At 37.3% G+C, this 21159-nt stretch overlaps 1 protein-coding gene and 1 long non-coding RNA gene across 2 annotated transcripts in view; one reads left to right on the top strand and one right to left on the bottom strand.

Annotated features, from left to right (window-relative positions):
- Positions 1-20058, bottom strand: part of sim (bHLH transcription factor single-minded) — a 46710-nt gene extending 26652 nt beyond the window's left edge. Inside the window, exon 1 of the mRNA XM_074107598.1 lies at positions 19784-20058. Within this exon, the coding sequence (XP_073963699.1) occupies positions 19784-19802 (19 nt within the window). The 5' untranslated portion in view covers positions 19803-20058. The remainder of the gene's footprint in view (positions 1-19783) is intronic.
- Positions 17009-17827, top strand: LOC141442895 (uncharacterized). The gene is made up of 2 exons (XR_012452985.1): positions 17009-17269; positions 17662-17827. It is a non-coding gene; the product is annotated as an uncharacterized lncRNA (long non-coding RNA).
- Positions 20059-21159: the final 1101 nt, after the last annotated feature.

Below are 21159 nucleotides of genomic sequence, written 5' to 3'. Positions count from 1 at the left end.
TTACTGTTAGTGCATGAACAAAAAATGCATTGAAAAGTAAAAGTAAGGAAAAAGTTACTTATTCGTAATCGCAACACAATACAGATGTCACTTATTGCTTGCGCGATCACCTGAAAAGGATTAAAACGGATTATAGAGCTTAAAGTTTAAGCTTAAACCCAAAATCCTGACAAGAAATTAAAATATATCTGCTTCTGACAAAGAAGAGCGCAACTGACTTCACCAAGGACGACAAATAATACTCAGTTGCTACTTGCATAAAGAAATAAATTCTGTGGCCGTATTAAGACTTTTAAGCACTTTTACCTATTTACATCTCCAACGTGGGAAAAGTATAGTCAATAAAACGCGCCAAAAGTCATCTATGGTATTGTTTTTTTTTTTGACGAAGGCGAGGTGCTATAATGCCATTGTCTCTAGCCGCAACGCACGTGTCTATGACACGGTTGTTATTTCTGTTTACGCTTGTAAAATTTAGACACCTGCAGTGTCATTCATAAGTTTGTAATCATTCAATAATTTGCATTGTGGGGCATGGGAACGGAGATGGAGTCGGGTGTCTTTTGTTTCACGTTACGTCAATACGAGTGGTAGTATTGGATGACATAAAGCGAATTTTGATGTTAATTAGCTGTAATAACTCTTTTATTGATTATTTTTTTAATGTGCAAAAATATAATAATACGGCATTAAAGTTTTGATATTAATGTATTTCGTAAACGCATTATATTAATAATACAGCTTATTAACGTCCCGTCTCATCTCAACATGAGAGAGCTTGTACATTTATATTGACTGGGAATTTCACACATACCAGTTTATAGATTCATTATTAATAATGATTATAGCTTTCGATACATTTCCTTCATCGAAAAAGTCCTTCCAAAAAATCATAGAAACTAACAAAAAGTATCTACTAGTCAACAAAGAGAGGCCCTGTTATATTTTTTTTATAATAGGTAAATTGAAGTACTTCAATCCCTCGTGTATGGGAAGTGTATAAGATACCTAAGTATACTATTTAGTTAAAATTTTATTAAATCGAAAAATGTTTTCATCCATTTTTTTATAATACAATCTCGAAAAATCTTGTCACAATAGGCACCTAAATAAACATGAACCGTACTTTCCCTGGTGCAAGTAGGTAATTTCTTATAAAAACTGTACTTATACATACACTAATTTCTTTTTATTGTAAGAACATGCGTCATTTGGAAGTGACCATACAAAGTGACTCATGCTCCAACATTGCAATTTTGCAATGCACAAAAGCTGATTCGATTCAAAAACTTACGTTTCCCACACTAACAAGTGCAATGAAATGAAACAAAACCGAAAAAAAAACCTTTCGCACCTCCACGCGACAATTGTCGACAATTTGCAAGAATCACAAAAAGTTAAGGTTTAAAGTCGTCCGATTTTAGTCTATGGTTCTCTTTATTTCTGAACGGGTGACGCTTTTGGCGGGAACGTATTGTTTTGCGCGGGCGGGAGGGAACAAGCACAATGACGCCTCCACTTTTTTTATAATCACTTTGGTTCTCACGAGTTGTTCAATTAATAAAAAATCGTATCGATCGTTCTGCAATTTATTGGCCTTGACCTGGTTAAAACTGGAGTAAATAAATTGCATGTTTATGTTTGGGAGAAGACAAAACTGCAAATATAAGTTTTTAATTCGTTGTAACTTACAAGAATTTGCACTTTTAGCATGTATGCGTACGTAGATTGCAGTTTTCAGTCCATCCTACCTTTGTACCTACTTTGAGTTTGTAGACAAAAGTGTGGACTGTGTAGTCTAAGTAGTAGGTATGTACAGTCGAACAAACTGAATCTCAGTGGAACCTTTATGCTACTAATGTCACGTTGACATCCCATACTTTTGTCGAGGAAATCACGATGAAATTGATTATTAAATGGTTATAGATGTAAAACTGTCATATACTTACATAATTTCCAAATGAAAGGTGCGCAAGGTATGTACCTACGTTGGGCAAAAAAAAGTTAATACATACCTACTTATAATATAATTTCACTCGTCATACAAGTTCCATACGGGGGCTTTATACGAAAATATTTTTTTAATGAGTTCCTTAAACTGAAATACTTAATTTATACCTATTATGTTTTTAAGGATGACTTAGTTTTATTTGCGAATACGATTTTATATATAATACTAATTTAATTTATTTAACAACTGTACATAAAATAACATAAACACATGATATTAACAGTTAAAAAGAAGACAAAAAGAACTAACCTAAGATACCTTAACATTTTATTTATTTATTTTAAATTTGGTTAATTTAAATCGTAATTCAATTCAATTTATTTTTATTTACTCGTCAGATTTACGTAAAATGATTCAATAATCACCAATTAAATAATAATAAATAACACAAAAAAACAATTATACAATAAAAAAATCTAACTATCAAAAATCTAAAAAAAAGAATAAATTATATAATAAAGTAAAATAAAAACTACTTTACCCGTCCGCATCGTACTTGGCCCAAACGTACCCATTACCCCAGCGGCATTGCCCCGTTGTATGGCCAACGAGACCCGCTGGACCAAGTACGACCCGGAACGGGGGTCACATTCAATTTTGTTTATTTCAATTTCATTTAAACCATGATTTTATTTTATTTGTTACAATAATTTATTATTTCATTTTGTACCTACTGGACTTGTCTGTAATAAATTGAATTTCATTTCTTTTCATTTATTTGTTCAATACACTAAAAAAAAAATTGATACTGCATAGAATATCGTCATCATTGATTGAGAAACGGTAGAACCACTCATTGATGACTCATCAATGAGTGGCTCTACCGTTTAATCTCATTAATTAAATAACCGACGTCTCTGCGTGCAGCAGTTAACGCTCAAAACCAATGCATAATGGATGCCCCGACCGTAGTGCAAAGGTGTGAAAACACGCCATAACTTCAGGATACGGCCATTAATAACGCCCGGATTATGGGATTATGGCGTTTAGTGCAATGCGCCATCTGGCAGCTTCGTAAGTGGAGTTTGGAAGTGTTGGCGCTTCCGCTTTTTTGACATGTTGTGCTGGAGAAGTTACATGACGATAAATATAACAAAATTTCGAATAATAACTACTACGAGTATTAGAAATAATTTATTGTTCCTATTTTTATGCAGTCATAATTTCGTTAGTAATATGTATAAAATAATATGTATTCGTAGTGTGGCTTTAATATCTATTTATATGTGTGGATTTTTAACACACTGTTCTGACACGTATTAACCTAACTTTCCTGTAAAATTAAAAGCTTATATTATGGCAAATAAAAATTATGACAAATGATATATTCGGATCGGAACTATAATTTTTATGTCAGTGAGATGTATGCTATACCTAATAGGCCCTATAGGGTATAAACGTTTTAAAGATTTTTTTTTGAGTGTGTTAGAATAACCCTTTGTGGCACGTGAAGTTTGTGCAGCGGAAATCTGTCATAATTATGATAAGCAAAATAAGTATAGCATCGCTTCATGTCTATAGCGTGCGTGTGAGTTTTAAATTAAAAAAATATAAATACGAACTACATAGTATTAAGTCCTGAAACCAGCTATTACAAAAAAAAACAGAAAATATTATGTAGCTTACTTAAGTATGGTCGACCAAGAAAGTGCTTAACCAATTTTAATGACAGTTCTCACTTCAGAAATAAAACGATAAGGCTGATTGCCATATTGACTCGTGAGTGAAAATAGACTTTGACGTTTTAAGCGCTACCAATGGCATTAAGCCTTAGGGTGGTAAAACAAGTTCTTGGTTGACTATACATAAATTCTAATTCATATTTTCTCTAAACAAAAATCAATACCTAAGTCTAAGGTTAGCCCTTCGTTAATCGCAGCAAATATTTTACATCTGTTACGAAAAAAAACAAGAATAAATGACACACATGAGTACCTACCCTACTGACTCAGTAATAAAGCGTGTAGTTGTGTAATTCCTCCTCGTTTATCATGGTTCTCCTTAACTGCTAATCGTCTACAAGCCCTTTATGCAGTCACGTTCGCTTTCCACTCTCTTTTGACATCCAAAATGTCTAAAAAGTATGAAGCTGTATGAGCACTTACGCCTTTCTTCCTTTGAGCAGGAACTAATGTTTCCATATTAGCGGTTCCGTGCTGGTTTAAAAACAACAAGCATGCATTAGGCAGCAAAGGCGCTTAGGCTTTTTTGCAGAAACTACATGTGGCAATATTTACAATGTAACATCGACTTGCCATTTACAATACTTGCACAGTTAACTAGCAAATGCGCTTTTACCGCCTTGGTTTTTTTTCACTTACCTTTAACAGGATTTTATTTCATTTTGATTATTTTACTTTGGTAAAAAACCTTCAAGCACGCTACATATGTTGGCAACAATAGGCGAGGTAAATGTACCTATATCATAACATAAAGAATAAGTATCTAATTATTGCGATCGAAAATAACCAACCAATACCCAATCTATCGATTATCTCTTGAAAATGTTTCCTAATTTTTCTCCTCAACGCCTTGATCACAAAAATCAAAAACCGATTTTAAAAGAATCACCTATCACTTAATTTAAAGAATTTGCTAGCATAAGTAATAATTAATAATCTCAAAAAGTTTTCCCTAACCATAGTTTCATACTCAACTTGGAATACGGTAGGTGTTTGACTATTTTTTATATATTTTATAAATAAAAACTTCATAATGCCTGTTATCAAATCAATTTTTAAGCTACCTTTACAAATAACAAAGTTATAAAAGTTTGAAATTCATGATTAGACAGAGAAAGACGTACTTGCATGTGACGTCACATCGCCATAGTTGCTGCATAGAAAAAACCTTTGAAAAAGAGACCGGTAAGTATATAGATTTTTCAAAAAATCACTATAAGTAAATCCAATTTTTAACCGATTAAAGTTTTCTCTTCGCTAAACACTGTCTGTCTATCTATATTTGCATAATAATATATTATAAGACAGCAAATTCAGGAGTTGTCAAATAGCTGACTACCAGATGGCCTAGTGATTAGAGAACCTGACTACGAAGCTTGAGGTCCCGGGTTCGATTCCCGTGTCGGGGCAGATATTTGTATGAAAAATACGAATGTTTGTTCTAGGGTCTTGGGTGTTTAATATGTATTTAAGTATGTATCTATACCTATATAATTATTATTTATCCGTTGCTTAGTACCCATAACACAAGCTTTGCTAAGCTTACTTTGGGACTAGGTCAATTGGTCTGAATTGTCCCGTGATATTTATTATTATTATTAGCGTATTACACCCACCCGTATTTCTAGTGAGGACAGTGATCGCAAAAAGTATTATACCTACTTCATAAAAAAAGTTACCAGCACTGGGACGTCCGTTTTAGTCAAGCAGATATGCATTCGAGTATCATTGCAACGCTCAGCAGGGCTACTACGAAACTCGAAAGTCGAAGTTCGTGTCGTGCGGTCCCTCTGACACTTAACCTATTTAATACGAGAGCGAGAGGGACGGTACGATACGAACTTCGAGTTTCGAGTTTCGTAGTAGCCCTGCAGTTCGTTGCTAAGTAAGCGCACTTTATACGAAAATTCCCCCATCAAAAGGCTTTAAAGTTTATCAATTTTCAATAATATTAATGAATGTTTGAGGTTTTGGTATGATGATGAACGGCCTTCATCTGTTCATTGTTTTATTCCCTCCGGCGTCTTACGTCAAAGTCGTAAAATGTCCAGTGTCGAAATTGCGTCCACATCGTAAGAGGTCCATGTCTTACAGCGTCTAAGTCGTGCCACGTCCAAGTCTCGGGTGGTCCAAATCGCGAAATGTCAAAGTAGTAAATGCTTAGTGCTTAATTATTTTGTTTTTATGTAGGTACAGAGCTTAGACTCTAAAATTGAAAGTGCTTTAGTTTTACTGTCATACTGTGTAATTTCATGGAATAAAGAAATATATACGCCATGAGCCCTTATAACTTGGACAGATTTTAACCATCGATTCTGCATATGTTGCATAATAAGTTGAAAAATCTCAAGTCTAACTCACCCTAAGAATGTCACGTAATATTTTTTTAAACAGAAGCACCAACAAGCATAATATATATAGCTAATATTAAGCCGTATAGGTATCCAACTACAAAAAGGTTTCATTATAATATCAGTATTTCTATCTAAGACATTATAATAATACTAATTATAGAAAAGGTACAATTGAAGTACTTATACTGAACTATCCTAAAAATAACAACTTTAAATACAATTCCCCCAAGTGTTGTCCCTGCGCAAGAGTGCCCATAAGGCTAGCGGCATTTCCGCGCTGTATCGTGATCCACATACGATGGGCGAGAAATGCACCAGCCCTATGGTCATTGGTAATTTCGAATAAATTTAATAATTTTTAGTACCTATATAAAAAATGGACTGAATATCACTTAAAATTAATCTATTTTTTTAACTTTTTCAGTGCATTCAGTATTAGTTTTTCTATTTCCAAAGCGAAATGTAAACCACAAATCTACATGTAACAATGTAAGTTATACAAACTATCGCTAACAGCTGGTAATATATCACACAGTATAAGAACAGTAGTCTGGCTAATGACCCCTAAACTAACTAACAAAATAACAGTGTTATTTGGTCTAAAATATGTATCCTACGTTTCGACCTAACGAGAACAATCGTGCTATTTCTAGGTACTACGAAGAAAGTACAAAGTAGCAGAGCATTCTCAAAAATGCAGGAAGTTCTAAAAAGAAAGTTTCAATTCAGGAAGTTTCCTGTGGGATTTTTTTCATTTATATAGACTTTAGCCGCGGCTTTGCACTTAAACTATTAGATCCGGCAGTTGAATTGAAATTCCAAAATGTTACTACGAATAAAATGGGAATTCCCAAAAATACATCGCATATTTTACTGTCGCTTGCATACTTATATAAGATACTGGCCATGTACCTTATCCTAGCGGTTTTTATAATTATGAAAGTTTCCGGAAGGTCTTAAGTCTCCTTTTTGTCGCACGGTATAAGATGAAGGAAGAAAGAGATGATGAATGCGCCTAAGTCGCATTCACATTTATCTGTCGTGTCGTGTCGTGACGCATCAGAACAGTATCGGTTTCATACATTTTATATGGTTGCGTTCACGTTTATCTGACACCATCTTGCTCGCTAATCCTGCCGTGAAGCAGCAGTGCTTGCACTGTTGTGTTTCGGCGTGGAGAGTAAGACAGCCGGTGAAATTACTGGCACTTGAGGTATCCCATCTTAGGCCTCTAGGTTGGCAACGCATCTGCAGTACCCCTGGCGTTGCAGATGTTTATGGGCGGTGGTGATCTCTTACCATCAGGAGACCCACTTGCTCGCTTGCCATCCAGTCGAATAAAAAAAAACAGTGGGTTGTGACGGCTTGTTTTGTGTCGCATCACAAGCTATAGAGAGAGACAGAGAGTACCACAACACAACACGACAGGTAAATGTGAATGCGTCTTTAGACAATAGCCTGCCACCCAATTCACATTTCTCATTTACGTGCTACGGCGCCCGCTGTGCTTTTACGATCATTTCAACCTGTTTCAGTTTTGTCAAGTTAAGATTTGAATGGACATTGACTTACCTTTAAAATATCTTTCCCACGATTTGGCGTCGCGCTGTCTGGAAACGGTCTTTAGAAATGTGGAATTAGTTAACATGATTTGTTATTGAATGCGAAAGTTTGCGAGGAAATGTGTGTGTATGTTTATGATTCATTCATGCTAAAACAGCAAGACGGATTTGGATGAAATTTGGTGTGAAGATAGCTGGATATCTATCAACACAATGGCACAAGGCTACATTTTATTCCGATAATCTCACAGAATCAGGTCAAAATCTCAAATTTCGAAATAACTGGGTATTTCAAAACTCAATTTCGCAAAGATGGCTAAATCGTAGATCTCGAACGGATGGACCGATTTCGATTAGATTTTGTTTTACTTGAAAGCGGTAGTCCTTGCGATAGTACCTATGTTTCATTGGAATCACTAACCTTAATTATTGCCGACTGAGGTACAGACCGTTTATAACCTCTTTTTGCGCCGGGGGTTAAAAGACATAAGAAAACAATGGTTTCCCTACTGTTCTGAACACGAGTGCCGCGGGTACGTGCCAAACGGGCGAATTGCAAGTATTTACGCGCTTATCACGTATGCTTGTGTTGCTTGTTATTGTTACATTTGCTGGTTACATAGTTGCGCGATGACGGCCGCCGTAGGTATTTACTTGGGGTAGCTGCAATAGTTAAGTACTTATATTTACTCTGTTTTGTGCCGTGTCCGGTTTTAGAATATACAGACCAATGATCGGGGTCACCAATGTAGGGGGATGCTCCAATAGAGATCTCTCCAGGGAGGTGTTATGCCTGGGGACCGAAGTCCGAAGGACCGCGTTGAGAAACTTCGATAGCGCGATGTAGAACATGGTCGGAGTTTCTATTGTTGTTCACTAGATAGCGCTAGGAGTCGCTACATCAGGTCGGCGTGGAGTGCGGTGCAGTCCGTGCGTCGTGTGGCCGCTTGCAGGTGCCAGTTGCTTGAGTGTGTTGCTCGGAGAGCCTCGTTGGCGAGCGTTGAGTTGAGTGAGTTGCGTTGAGCTGCGTGAGCTGCGATGAGCTGTGGTGAGCTCACAGACAGAGCAATCTCTTCCGGTGGGTGTCGTGAAAAGCGACTAGGTCTCCCCAAACCTATAGACGCGGAATTGGCTTTAGCCGATCAAAAAACTCTTTCCCCCTTATTCATAAAACTTAACAAGCCTATGTTAACTAACAAATGCTTTGTCCCTTTCTAACAAATACAAATGTCGAAGTGACAGATTAGGACAAACGAATTATAGCGGCATTTTAACTAAAATAGGTTTGATTGTTGTTTATGAATAAGGGGGTTTATGTCTACGCAATAAGAGCGAAAATGACGTCGATGGTCTCGGCCGACGCGAAACGACGTTTACCGACGGGAAGACGTCTTTTTCGCTCTTATTGCGTTTTTGGGCGGCTAAGGACCATTCCGCGTCTATAGATGTGGGGACCCTTTGGGCTCTCAATTTACCAAGTCATCAGTGATAATCTATTACATATTTTGTGTCTAAATTTAATGCGATATACCTTACCAACTTGCCAGAGACGAGTGGAAGGAGAAAGGGGAGGCCTTTGCCCAGCAGTGGGACACTATATAGGCTATTAAAAAAAATACCTTACCAACAAAAAGTTTCAAAACCCCCGGCAGAATCGATTTTGTTAAAACATGTCTAAGAACCATCGCTAAAACCCTGCTTTCAAATAGATAGACAGCGGTCAAACTAATAACACCCCCCTTTTGGCGTCGGGGGTTAAAATATATTTTAACAAACGCTTACGGTAAAGGTACAATTAATGTTGTGGAAAAAGAATTATTTTTCCTTGTCCACATTTTTTGTAGATTTGTCGGTAAATCTTGACATGAGATAAGTGTTTCGTTATTAATATACACGTAGGTATTTTCATTAACCTAACCAAGAAAAAGTTGGAAAAAGTCGGGAAAGTCGGGGGCGACTTTGTCACTTCAAAGTTCAATATCTCGAAAACGGGTGAACCGATTTTGATCTAAGAACCATCGCTAGAAAACCTGCTTTCAATTTAAAAAACCGCATTCAAATCGGCCCACCCGTTTAAGAGCTACGGTGCCACAGACAGACAGACACACATAGCTGTCAAACTTATAGCACCCCTCTTTTTGCCTCGGGGGTTAAAAATGGCTCCCTATAATAGTAGTAAGTAGCAGCACCTGTCAGAGTGGTTAAATAGGGCCCTGTAGGACTACTGCGAAATTCGAAAATCGAAGTTCGTATCGTGCCATCCCGCTGACACTAATATTATTTCATATGAGAGTGAGCGGGACGGTACGATATGAACTTCGATTTTCGAATTTCGTGGGAGCCCTACTGATCAACTGAGGCCTGTCTAACCTTGGAATCAGAATCGTTTTCACCACTTCTTTCTGTCAAACAGTACGGGATGAGTAGAAAGAGACGGTAAATGCGTCAGCGCGTTAGACGATATGACCTCTGACGTGAGAGTGGTCAGGAGCGCTATCTATTGCCAACTACGGCTCCGGATTCCAGCCACAGTGTTGCTTGTTATGTTATTTACATGGGGTAGCTGCAATGTTTATAATTAGGTACCTGTGAGTAAAATTATTATGTGTCAATGCTTGAACTATAATCGCCAAAATTTGGGTGGTTTGGGTGGTTTTTTGCAATGCATTAGTAAATCATTTTGCGATAAATGCACGGTATTTAAATCGTTTCCTGTAGTTACTTAATTTTAATTTAATGTAATGAATTTATTACATAAAAAATGAGCAATGACTTTCATTTGACTTTGAAAACTATGACGTAGACCAGTGGTCGGCAACCTTTTGGCAGGCAAAGAGTAAATTTACACCATCAGGAGACCCACTTGCTCGTTTGCCATTCAGTCGAATAAAAAAAAATGAAATGAAGTTACTTGCACTGCTCAAAGTCGGCCAGAATTATAAGCACTTTACATTCCCTTTTATTCGAATTTCGTTCATCAATTAAGCTTAACTTACAATATAAACCCAAATAAATACCTCTAATAGCATCTATTAAACAATTAAACAAATCCGCTACGTGCTCCGTCCCACATCCAGCCCCACTTTAAAACACCCCCACAAATAGATCATTGATCATAATTTGTACCAAAAAAAGATCGAAAAAATCTATGTAACGTCACGCACGAAAGCGATCTATAAAGATTTGGGATCGGTACGTGCGCGCGCGCCGCTGTCCAAAATGGCGGTGCTTTTTGATTTTTTTTTCATTTGTTGTCTTTGAGTCTATATTTGTTTTTATTGCACCGGAATGCATTCTGGCAGGCACGGTTTTGCCATTAGACCGGCTTTAGCGGAGCTGAGAAATGTGAATTTTAGTGCATTCCCTGCTTTACGTGTTGAATTGGAAGTAGATCGATGACGTTGCTTTATTTTCTGTAGGTGAGGATTGTTTGAATTGTTACGCCATTTATAGTGCCGTGGGCCACAGAGTACTTTATACATATACTGAAACCGTGGGCTGCGAGCAGGAGCCACATTCTAAGCCCTAAGCTAAAGCGCTTAAGTAATTTTCATGTAGTTAATCATGGAGTAGTACTGTAGTATGTCAAACTCTTTTGTTTCGATCAGTTAGAACTGGCAATCCAGTTCTATATTTAAAACAGTAAAATTATCGAACACAAGAGTCTAGAAGTTGATCTGTATCCCAGCAGCCAGACTAACAAGTCTAATAAAAGGAAACTGCGTCTCAATAAAATATTTTATTTAAAAAACTCCAAGTAACATTACCATTACAGTACCACGGATAACTACGTATCAGTAGCGTCGTTGCTACGGATTTTTGGGAAGGAAAATAGAGTAAGTTAGGGTCATGCTTAATATCTGGGGCACGTCCTGCGCCATGACAGATATCAGCTGCTACAGCTAAATTTAATATTGATGGGACAAATACAGGAAAAACGACGCCCTGGAAGGCGGAAGAAATCATGGCTTCGCAATACAAGGGAGTGGTCCGGGATTAGCAGAGCTACTGTTCCGGGTGGCTCGAGACAGGGAAAAGTATTCAGTTAACGGCCACCTCCAGTAGGTACGAGTAATGGAGTGGCACTTTAAAAAGAAGAGAAGGTTCATTCTGTGATAGTACCTTGTATAAATATGTCTAATCTAAGATTCGTTTTTTGGAATCTTTTTGTATTTTTTATTTCAATTCCAAATTTTTTGTTACTTTTACGGTCATCCCGTAAAACCTACATCGAAAATACAAACTGAAATATAGATGCACAGAAAAACCAGAAAAATAAGACCAGCGCTGGGAATCGAACACCTGGAAATTCGTGTCTGTATCCTTGTCCAGCGGTGGTGTAGCGGTATAGCACACGGCACGGAATGCCGAGGACCTGGGTTCGATTCCCAGCGCTGGTCTTATTTTTCTGGTTTTTCTGTGCATCTATATTTCAGTTTGTATTTTCGATATACGTCTAATCTACTCTCTGACATATATTATTGTTAGCTTTTGTCCGTACCTCGTCCGTGGAAAACTTGTTTATCAATCATCCAATTTTCTAAACTATCCTATGTCCTTCCCAGGGTCTCACATTTCATCTAAATCGGTTCAGTTGTTTAAGCATGAAGAGGCAACTGACACACAAAGAGACAGACAGGCAAACAGATAGAGGTACCTTCGTAATACAGAATATGCGTAAAGATGACTGACATATGTATGTATGTACATTTATTAAATATAGTTTTGATATTTATGTATAGTTTTGCTTTTTATATAATTATCAAATGCCACAAAATAAGGCAGAAGACCATAAATTCCTAGAAAAGAGGTCAAAACGCGGCCATCTTGGATGTTTGCCGGCTACCGGGCGTGTGTTGACTCGCCTTCGGGTTTATTTTTAAACTGGTTTCATGGTTAGTGGACAGCCTCGTTTATTTTTTTTGCGGGTTCTGTAGCTTTAAATTAGGAGGAATAACATTTTTAACCCCGCACGCTTAAAGGGGTGCTATAAGTTTGTCGCCAATATCTATCTTTCTGTCTGTGGCTCGTAGCTCTCAAACGGATGGATCGTTTTCGATGCGGTTGTTTTACGCGAAAGCGAATTTCCTTGTAAGTGGTTATTTGGGTTATTTTTGAGATAGGTATTTATTTATTTTTATTTATTTATTTAATCTCATTATTGTTATTTTTTAAGATTCATATGAGTAAATATTTTGCAATTTGGGAGATAAATTATTCATTTATCATTTGTTCCTTCCTTTCCATCAGAGTTCTGAGGCAACAAACATAAACAAAATCCAGCAAGTAAATATTTATTTACGTACACGTTCTTCTTTAGGTCACCGAATTTTATGTGCACCAAATTTCAACTCAATCAGTTACACACGAGTGAACCTATAAGGGTAATAAAAATAACCGAATCGAGAACCTTCTATTTTGAAGTCTGATAAAAATGGTTATCCTGTTAACCAAACATCTACTGAACCTAATCCGGTAATTAAACTACAATATACCGCTCCCTTATTTGCCAACGGATCCCTAAAACAGCTTTATTGTTATTATTCTGATCACAGTGCTAATGGAAAGAAATGGTTTGTAAACCATGGTCGCCGCAACCACATAGAGCAGCCAAATGAAAATCAGCTTTATAATTGGATCATAAAACTCTTAATCGCGTAGCCAATATACTAATATACATGCTTACTCAAGCAAATGAAAATAAACTTTATTGGCCGTCGTTATGACTTAAAGTAGTGTGAATTAATACGTTTGTATGTTTTTAGAGTGCAAGTGGTAGAAGCACAGATTTGTGTAATACATAATTATACACTTTGTGCGAGGACTTAACAATTAATATAACAGTTGTTACTAAGAGCACCAACCTTACCTTACCTTACCTACCTAGTGTTACCTTAAGAGGTCTGGAAATAGGATAATGTCCTAAAACCATAGTAAAAGAGAACAAGTATGCACACTCCGACCCTTTAGGAGACTTAACTGCCTACTCCGGCGCGGACGCTTAAGGTTGTCGATGTCTATTTTAGATTAATTAATTACCTACCGGCAAACAATTTTAGTATAAAATTGTCTAATATCTGTGTCTAAAGAAACAAGATTCTTTGCCGCTCTATTATTATTTTTATACTTACTAAATTTTAAAATATTATTTATAATTCGCCGAAGTGGTGATGGCGACTGTGTACATACTCATGTTTCCTACACATAATACTATAACTATATTGTTTATAGGTATCTATTTTTTTGTGTCCTTGCACGAAACTATCACACTATACACTATATATACTACTGATTCACAACTATACCTAATACAAAAAAATACGTAAGTACGAGTACGAGTACGCGAACGTAAAAGGTGATCAGCGAGCGCAAGACGAGCGAGCTAAAATAGAAACGTACGGCGCCGACGGCAGCGCAGCCTTGACGAAAGAAAACTTAATCCTCCTTAAAGTATCAGTGTGTGCGTGCGGCGGGTGCGTGCGTACCATCAGCCAAATAAGTTGTCTATCAATTTTTAAACAAGTTCCTATGAAATGAATATGTCGCTAAAGTCGAACTTTCAAGTTGACAGACACGTCTATTGGCATTATTGTTATATGACATGCAAGCGATTATCAACTTTAGGGTGGTAGACCACATATTTGGCTGATGGTACCGGCGCCAACCGGCGCGCACACATTTAAGCCGCGCGATGTACTTTTGTTCGTAGTGAATCTACTTGTTCTCTTTTATTATGCTAAAACATTCCAATATGTCCATCAGTTACATCACTTATTAGAAAATATTGGACTCGGTCGAGGTCGGTCGGTGGATTGGTCGAGGGTTAAATATTGTGCCCAAAAAGCCCGTGAACACTTCGTATACAATAAGAAAAAAACCAGCGCTGAATCGAACCCAGGTCCTCAGCAATCCGTGCTGCGTGCTATAACCCCTACACCCAGCACTGGTCTCTTTTTCTGGTTTTTCTGTGCATCCACGTCTCAGTTTGTATTTTCGATAAACTTCGTTATAGGTACAATAAGAATAATTACGGTTTGAAAGATATCTGCCGGCCCGGTCTCCAGTTGTACCGAACATAATATAATATTGATCATTACGAGTAAGTCTACCAAAAACAAATCAATGCATCTAAATGTACTTCAAACTTAATGACTCACTGAATAAACTTGAAAATTTGTTATTACTACAACTAACCTACTCTAGATCGGAACTGGGTTATGTGTTTCGTCGCCTCAGCAGAACGGCAGACAGGCATGGTGGTGACTCACGAGAACACATGATCAAAAGTCCATAATAATACGTAATAATGCAACTGGGATTGCCTTAAAAAAATAACCAATGCATTTTCAATATTTTTTATGTATAGAAAAAATAATCTCGAAACTATTTTGGTCGAAGATGTCAAAGTTTAATGTAGTTCTCCACACTAATGTTATTTCGTGACTTTGATCTGTATGCGTATATTGAGCACCAGCATTATTTAATTTTTTTATCTGTGGTAAAATGGTAAACTGTCAAGAATGATACTCAAGGATGACACTTATTGCCACTGTCACAGTGTCATATGTCAGATTGTGGGTCCAAACCGAATTTAATAGTTTAAATTGAAATTGAAATTATTTATTAAAAAAATATTTGTTTACACATAAAGAAGTTAGTAGGTAAGCGCTGAAATTACGTCTAGGTTTTAGTAAACAATAAACCGATATGCTACACTATTGACTTGATATGTACAAATGTGTAGACCTAACTAGAACGCTGAGTGCCTAAACATAATACAATATATATCATGCTAATTCATAAATAACTTAAATGCCTAAACTAGGATACTAAAGTAGCCTGTATCTTAGGCAAATAGAAATCTGGGCTTAAAACATAATATAAATGATAGTAACAATTTATTTCATCGTGTTCTGCAAATATACAAGTAAAAAATTAATTAGTATCTCATCTTCACAGAAAGTACAACTTGGATCGTCTTTGTTATAGTTAACAAAAGTCAGATGAAAGTCATTGCTTATTTTTACGTAGTTAATTTAAAAATCATTTATCTCGAAATCAAGCAACGAGCTTTAGAGAGAGCTATGCTAGAAGTCTATACAAATTAAAGTGGCATTGGGTTGACCACATCGCTCGAAAAATAGGTGACCGTCGGGAAAGAAAGATTCTCGAGTGGTGGCCACAGAATGGAAGACGCAGCGTTGGCAGGTCTTCCATTCGATGGACCGATGATGTCGCAATAGAAATATTAAAATGAAAAAAAAATACGCGTAGCACCGGCTCTAGCCCTTAACCAAGGTAGAGCGAGATTATCTGCACCGCTTCCGTGCCACTCAAAAGGCGCTGTCAAAATTTTATTTCGCACAGGAAACTGGAAAATGGCGTCTTTTGCTATCTGTGGGGCTACTACGAAATTCTTAAATCGAAGTTCGTGTCGTTCGGTCCCTCTGACACTTAGGTATACTATTTAATACGAGTCAGAGGGACGGTACGAGACGAACTTCGATTTTAGAATTTCGGAGTACGCCCTCTGGTGCCTATAGCGAACGCTCCCCTTACTCTACCCAAAGCCGGCGCTGGTCACACGAGCTACAAGCAATTGGAGCATAGCCTCATATCTAACTAAAAAGCGATATTATGTAACTATCGTAGGGTACTATTGATTTATTTTACTATTTATTTAATCCGTGTGGTGTCGGGTTAGAATTACACCTCTCCATTTCTTCCGAGGATGTCGTAAGAGGCGACAAAGGATATAGGTTAAGGTGGAACGATTTCCATACTAATGTATTAACACAATCATGTGCGCTTGAAATAATAATTTGAAATTAAAATCACATCTGTTGACTTTTATTTTGTTCTTTATTTGAGGCATTTTTTATTTACCTAAAGAAAGCTTTTGATTAATAGCTTAATCTAGATGATTATTTTAGTTTTATTTTTTGTCAATATGTGAGTGGATGGCGACAGTATCGTACGCCAACGGCTCGGTTAGTAGTGTGTGTTTCAGCTACGTTGTCAACTCGCTGACAATTCGATGCTAAGCGACGTTGCCAGATTTCGTTTGATTTGTCTGATCAAAATCACATAATTACCATTTTGAAGCTCGTTTAACTTTTTTTTAAATATTTTTGCAGGCCATAGGTACAAAGTCCGTCAGTCAAAAGACTGAAGTGCAACGAACAAATGTATTGCCAATTCTTTGGGTTTCCGACAGAAATTAGGAAGAAAATCACATAAGATTAACGTAGTAACAAATAAGTACGGAAAATTGCATTAACGGATTATAAATTAGTAGTGATAAAATCAGATAAAGGCTGCATGGCTTGTGGCTTTTTCCATAAAATAAAAATAAAAAACATCAAGTCAAATGTCAAATTCGTCAAGTCATAATTTTTTGTTCGTTTGTTGTCGTAGGTTGTCATGACATTGTAAACTAATGGAGTAATTTTTTCCTAAATTAAATTATCGTAATTTGTCCTCGAAACTGGCGGGATTATCATTATCTACAATCTATAATGTGAATGCAGTTATATTTTCAAGTATTGAACTGAATTATAATTCACATTGGAAACTATGAAGCCACGAACTTTGCGAAAAAAATACATAAAGCATCAATACTCTGGTCTCGAAAAAGACGCAATATAAGGAAATTAAAAAGTAAGTACAGTAGAGGCTGAGTACAACATACAACTTCCACCACCCCGTGGGTACCGTAGGAATCGGCTGAGGGATAATATCAGAAGAGAGGGCAGCAGCGTTTTCCAAGCAACCCCACATCATATATACTTACTACGCTCGCCAACCCGCTTATCAAACGTGGCGAGTATTGGCAACACGGGAAAATATGGGGAGGCCTAAAGTCTCAGTTTCCATGACCGTAGGACAGATTTTTTTACTGTTTTTTTTATTCCAAGTCCCCAGCCCCTTGGTAGCGGACTAACTTTTGAGCCTCATATCTCGGTAATTTTGGAGTTCAGAGAAAAGTTCATTTGACAAAATATGCTTCTTCAAAATATGTTTTATTTTCGTAATAAAATATTTAATTACAGAGTGAAAAACACTGTCATAACATACATTGTCGGCTGGTAAGCTGTGTGCGAGACTGGCACAAGACTGGAAAAGTGGCGTGAAAATGCAAGAGGCACTCAGCAGTGGTTGTATGTGGGCTAATTTAATTGACTGATGTAAATAAATAAATAAAAACTGACTTAGTGATGGACTTTTTTATTTGTTGTTCAATAAAGCCTTCGATTACTACCCAACCAATTAAATTTGAAATAAAAATAAACAAGTCTAATTTCATATTTTCACGTTTTTTTCGTTGAAGGAAAATATCGTGAAGAAACGTACACACACCTGCTATATAATTAATGGTGTGTGCTATATTTCAATTCACACTGGGCCTGCTTTGAAAATAACGCCCAAGCCTTCATTGTGAGAGGAGGCCTGTGTATGTAGGTATGTATAGGGATAATGATTACGACTAATTTTCTCATAGTATGTAAAGTGTATTGTAAATACACATACATATTGTAAATACAATACATTTTGCAGGTGGTAGGACCTTGTGCAAGGTCCGCCCGGATTGCTACCACCATCTTGCTCGCTAATCCTGCTGTGAAGCAGCAGTGCTTGCACTGTTGTGTTTCGGCGTGGAGAGTAAGACAGCCGGTGAAATTACTGGCACTCGAGGTATCCCATCTTAGGCCTCGAGGTTGGCAACGCATCTGCAATACCCCTGGTGTTGCAGGTGTCTATTGGCGGTGGTGATCTCTTACCATCAGGAGACCCACTTGCTTGTTTGCCATCCATTCGAATAAAAAAAGAAAAATAATAATAAAAAAAAAAAAAAATAAACAATCGTTGAGTTACGGTCAAGGAAACTGAGTCACGTACCAGGGTGGAACCTATGTGCTACTAATGTCATGTTGACATCCCATACACTTGCCAAAGAAATCACAGCGCAATTGAATATGAAAAGGTTCCACTTGGGTTCCACTCTGGTGCGTGATTCGGTTTCCTTGACTTTGTAAAGGCGAACTTATCCCTCGAAGGGATCTCTACCAAGCAACCCTTGAATATAATTATAAGTCTCATAGTACTTACTGTAGTTGTGCTGTGCATATTCAGATTTAACTAATTTTTTTTAAAAATGTTTGTGCCTAAATTAGGTCTTATAAATTTTTAGCTACACATTTCAAAAAATATTAACATCATTAACTGAGAACAATAAAAAAAAACAATAAAAAATTAAATCTTACAACGGGTTTGAACCCGAACTTCCTAAGCTGAGGGTAGGGTAAACTCTAGCCTTAAGCAACTAGGCCAATCTGCTCTTTGATCATGAGAGCGAAATTAACAAAGACTTCTGTTTACAACAAATTACAAGCATGTGTGCGAAAATATCGCAGTCGAAACTGCAGCGATCAAGTGAAAGTATTTTCTAAATTAAAATACATCTGAAACTTGGTACGATATATCACAAATTTCACGCTATTGCGGTATGTACATTATTTTATAAAAATATCCACGATTTCATTCCTAAAAAAAATAAAATACGTGGAATTTGCACTCTAACGTCATCTACTGGCACTGTAGTGCCTAGCTGACCGTGACAAACGACCTTAACGTATACCGTAGGCGACAGGCTAGCAACCTGTCACTATTGTATCATTTTTGTCAAACTTAAAACCTAAAATTGCCAAAAGTGGCTCCGAAGCCGTAACGTTTCGTGTGCTCTGCTTACCCCATTTGGGAATACAGGCGTGATGTTTGTGTGTGTATTTATTTATTTTCCAAATTTATTTAAAGAAAAACTACGCTTTAAAGATTACACTCACAAGTACCGTATTTTATAAAAAAAATACGAAAGAAAAGGTTTTGGGATTAATTTTGTTCCAATAAAGAGATGATCAACAATGTTTTCAATTAATAATCCAAACTAAGTAGTTAATACTGAGTAAAGTACAATAGTTTCGTATTAGTATCGGTACGGCAAAAATCAAGATTTAGTGAAGGTAGATCGATAATATCCTCTATCACCTACCCACTAGGTACGAATACGTACTTACCTACATTTTACACGTAGAATAAAGAAGAATATCGACTTATTCATTCACTTATTCACCGAAAAAAGCTCTTCTATGTAGGTACAGGAAATAAACAACTTACCAGACATTTTCATTTTCATTTGATAAACACAAAAAGAACACAACACAAAACAAAACACCCAAATAACGGTCAAGAAACCGAAAACAGAACACTGCACAATTTTCAAAATAATAACGTCCGATTTGTATTTCGAATCATTGTCTACGCGCGTCGAGATGTTCGAGCCAATTGAAAAAACGATGTCACCGAGTGGCCAGCTTGCAATTTCTTCCGCATTGAATCCAATGTCAGAGTTGGACGGTCAGCAGTTCTGTTTCACAATGAGGTGGCGCTGCAACTGCCCTCATTAAGTGATAGCGTGGAAATATGTTAAAAATACTTTATTAATCAGTTTTGTAATAGTATGCGGAAATAAAGTTGCGCTTGCGCTAGCCTTTGTTTAATTTTATGTTAAGTTACAGAAAGTGTCACAAATGATTTCAGACGCAGGTGGTGAGGTGAGTTTCGGTCGACTGAATACTCTTCTTTAAGTTTTTCAATATTTTTAGGGTCCCGATCTCAAAAGAAAAAAGAAAAAAACGAAACTTAGGTTTACTCTTGAGTTTGTTGTGCGTCTTGTGTCTTTCCTTTTACTCAGGAACGCATTGAGGTATCAATTAATCTCAAATACTTAGATCTGTAGAAAAAAGGGAGGCTTTTTGTCCAGCATTGGGACACTTGAACGGGCTAAGAACAAAAAGTCTGCTACAGGTGCTTGTACTAACTTATTCTGTGCTACAGGTACGCAAGTTGAAGTGGTAAAGGGCCACAGGACCACCACTTGACCAAGGTTTGAACTCAGGCCTTATACTTCGAAGTGGATAATTCGAAGTTCGTATCTTGCTATATTATTTAATAAGAAAGTAAGACGGACGGCACGATACGAATTTCGGTTTTCGAATTTGTAACCCCCTGGAGTAAAGGCTTCGTCAGGGTCACTGACCAATAGGCTACCCGGTTGTCAATATAATAAAAACAATCGTGTCGTTACTGTCCGGCGGTTTATTCGCGACGCTCGAACAATACGGGGCGACCCTTCGGTCGTGCGGCTGAATAACTAACGCCTTCGCCTGCGGTGACGTATGTGTCAAATAAAAAACCTTTGACCCTTTTTGTGACAGTTGGCTGCGTGTCTGTTGGCTTTGTCTTAACACACTCCGTGACTCGGTAAAGTGAGCCATGAACGGGGTGACGTTAACCAAGGTTTACTTTGTTCAGCAGTAAAACTACTGCTGTTGATCATCATCATCATCCCAGCCTATATACGTCCCACTGCTGGGCACAGGCCTCCTCTCAGAACAAGAGGGCTTGGGCTATAGTTCCCACGCGGGCCCAGTGCGGATTGGGAACTTCACACGCACCATTGAATTGCTTCGCAGGTTTGTGCAGGTTTCCTC

This window comes from Choristoneura fumiferana, chromosome 26, assembly GCF_025370935.1.
Source record: "Choristoneura fumiferana chromosome 26, NRCan_CFum_1, whole genome shotgun sequence".
Classification (NCBI taxonomy): domain Eukaryota; kingdom Metazoa; phylum Arthropoda; class Insecta; order Lepidoptera; family Tortricidae; genus Choristoneura; species Choristoneura fumiferana.
This window is presented reverse-complemented; position numbering and strand designations above follow the sequence as displayed.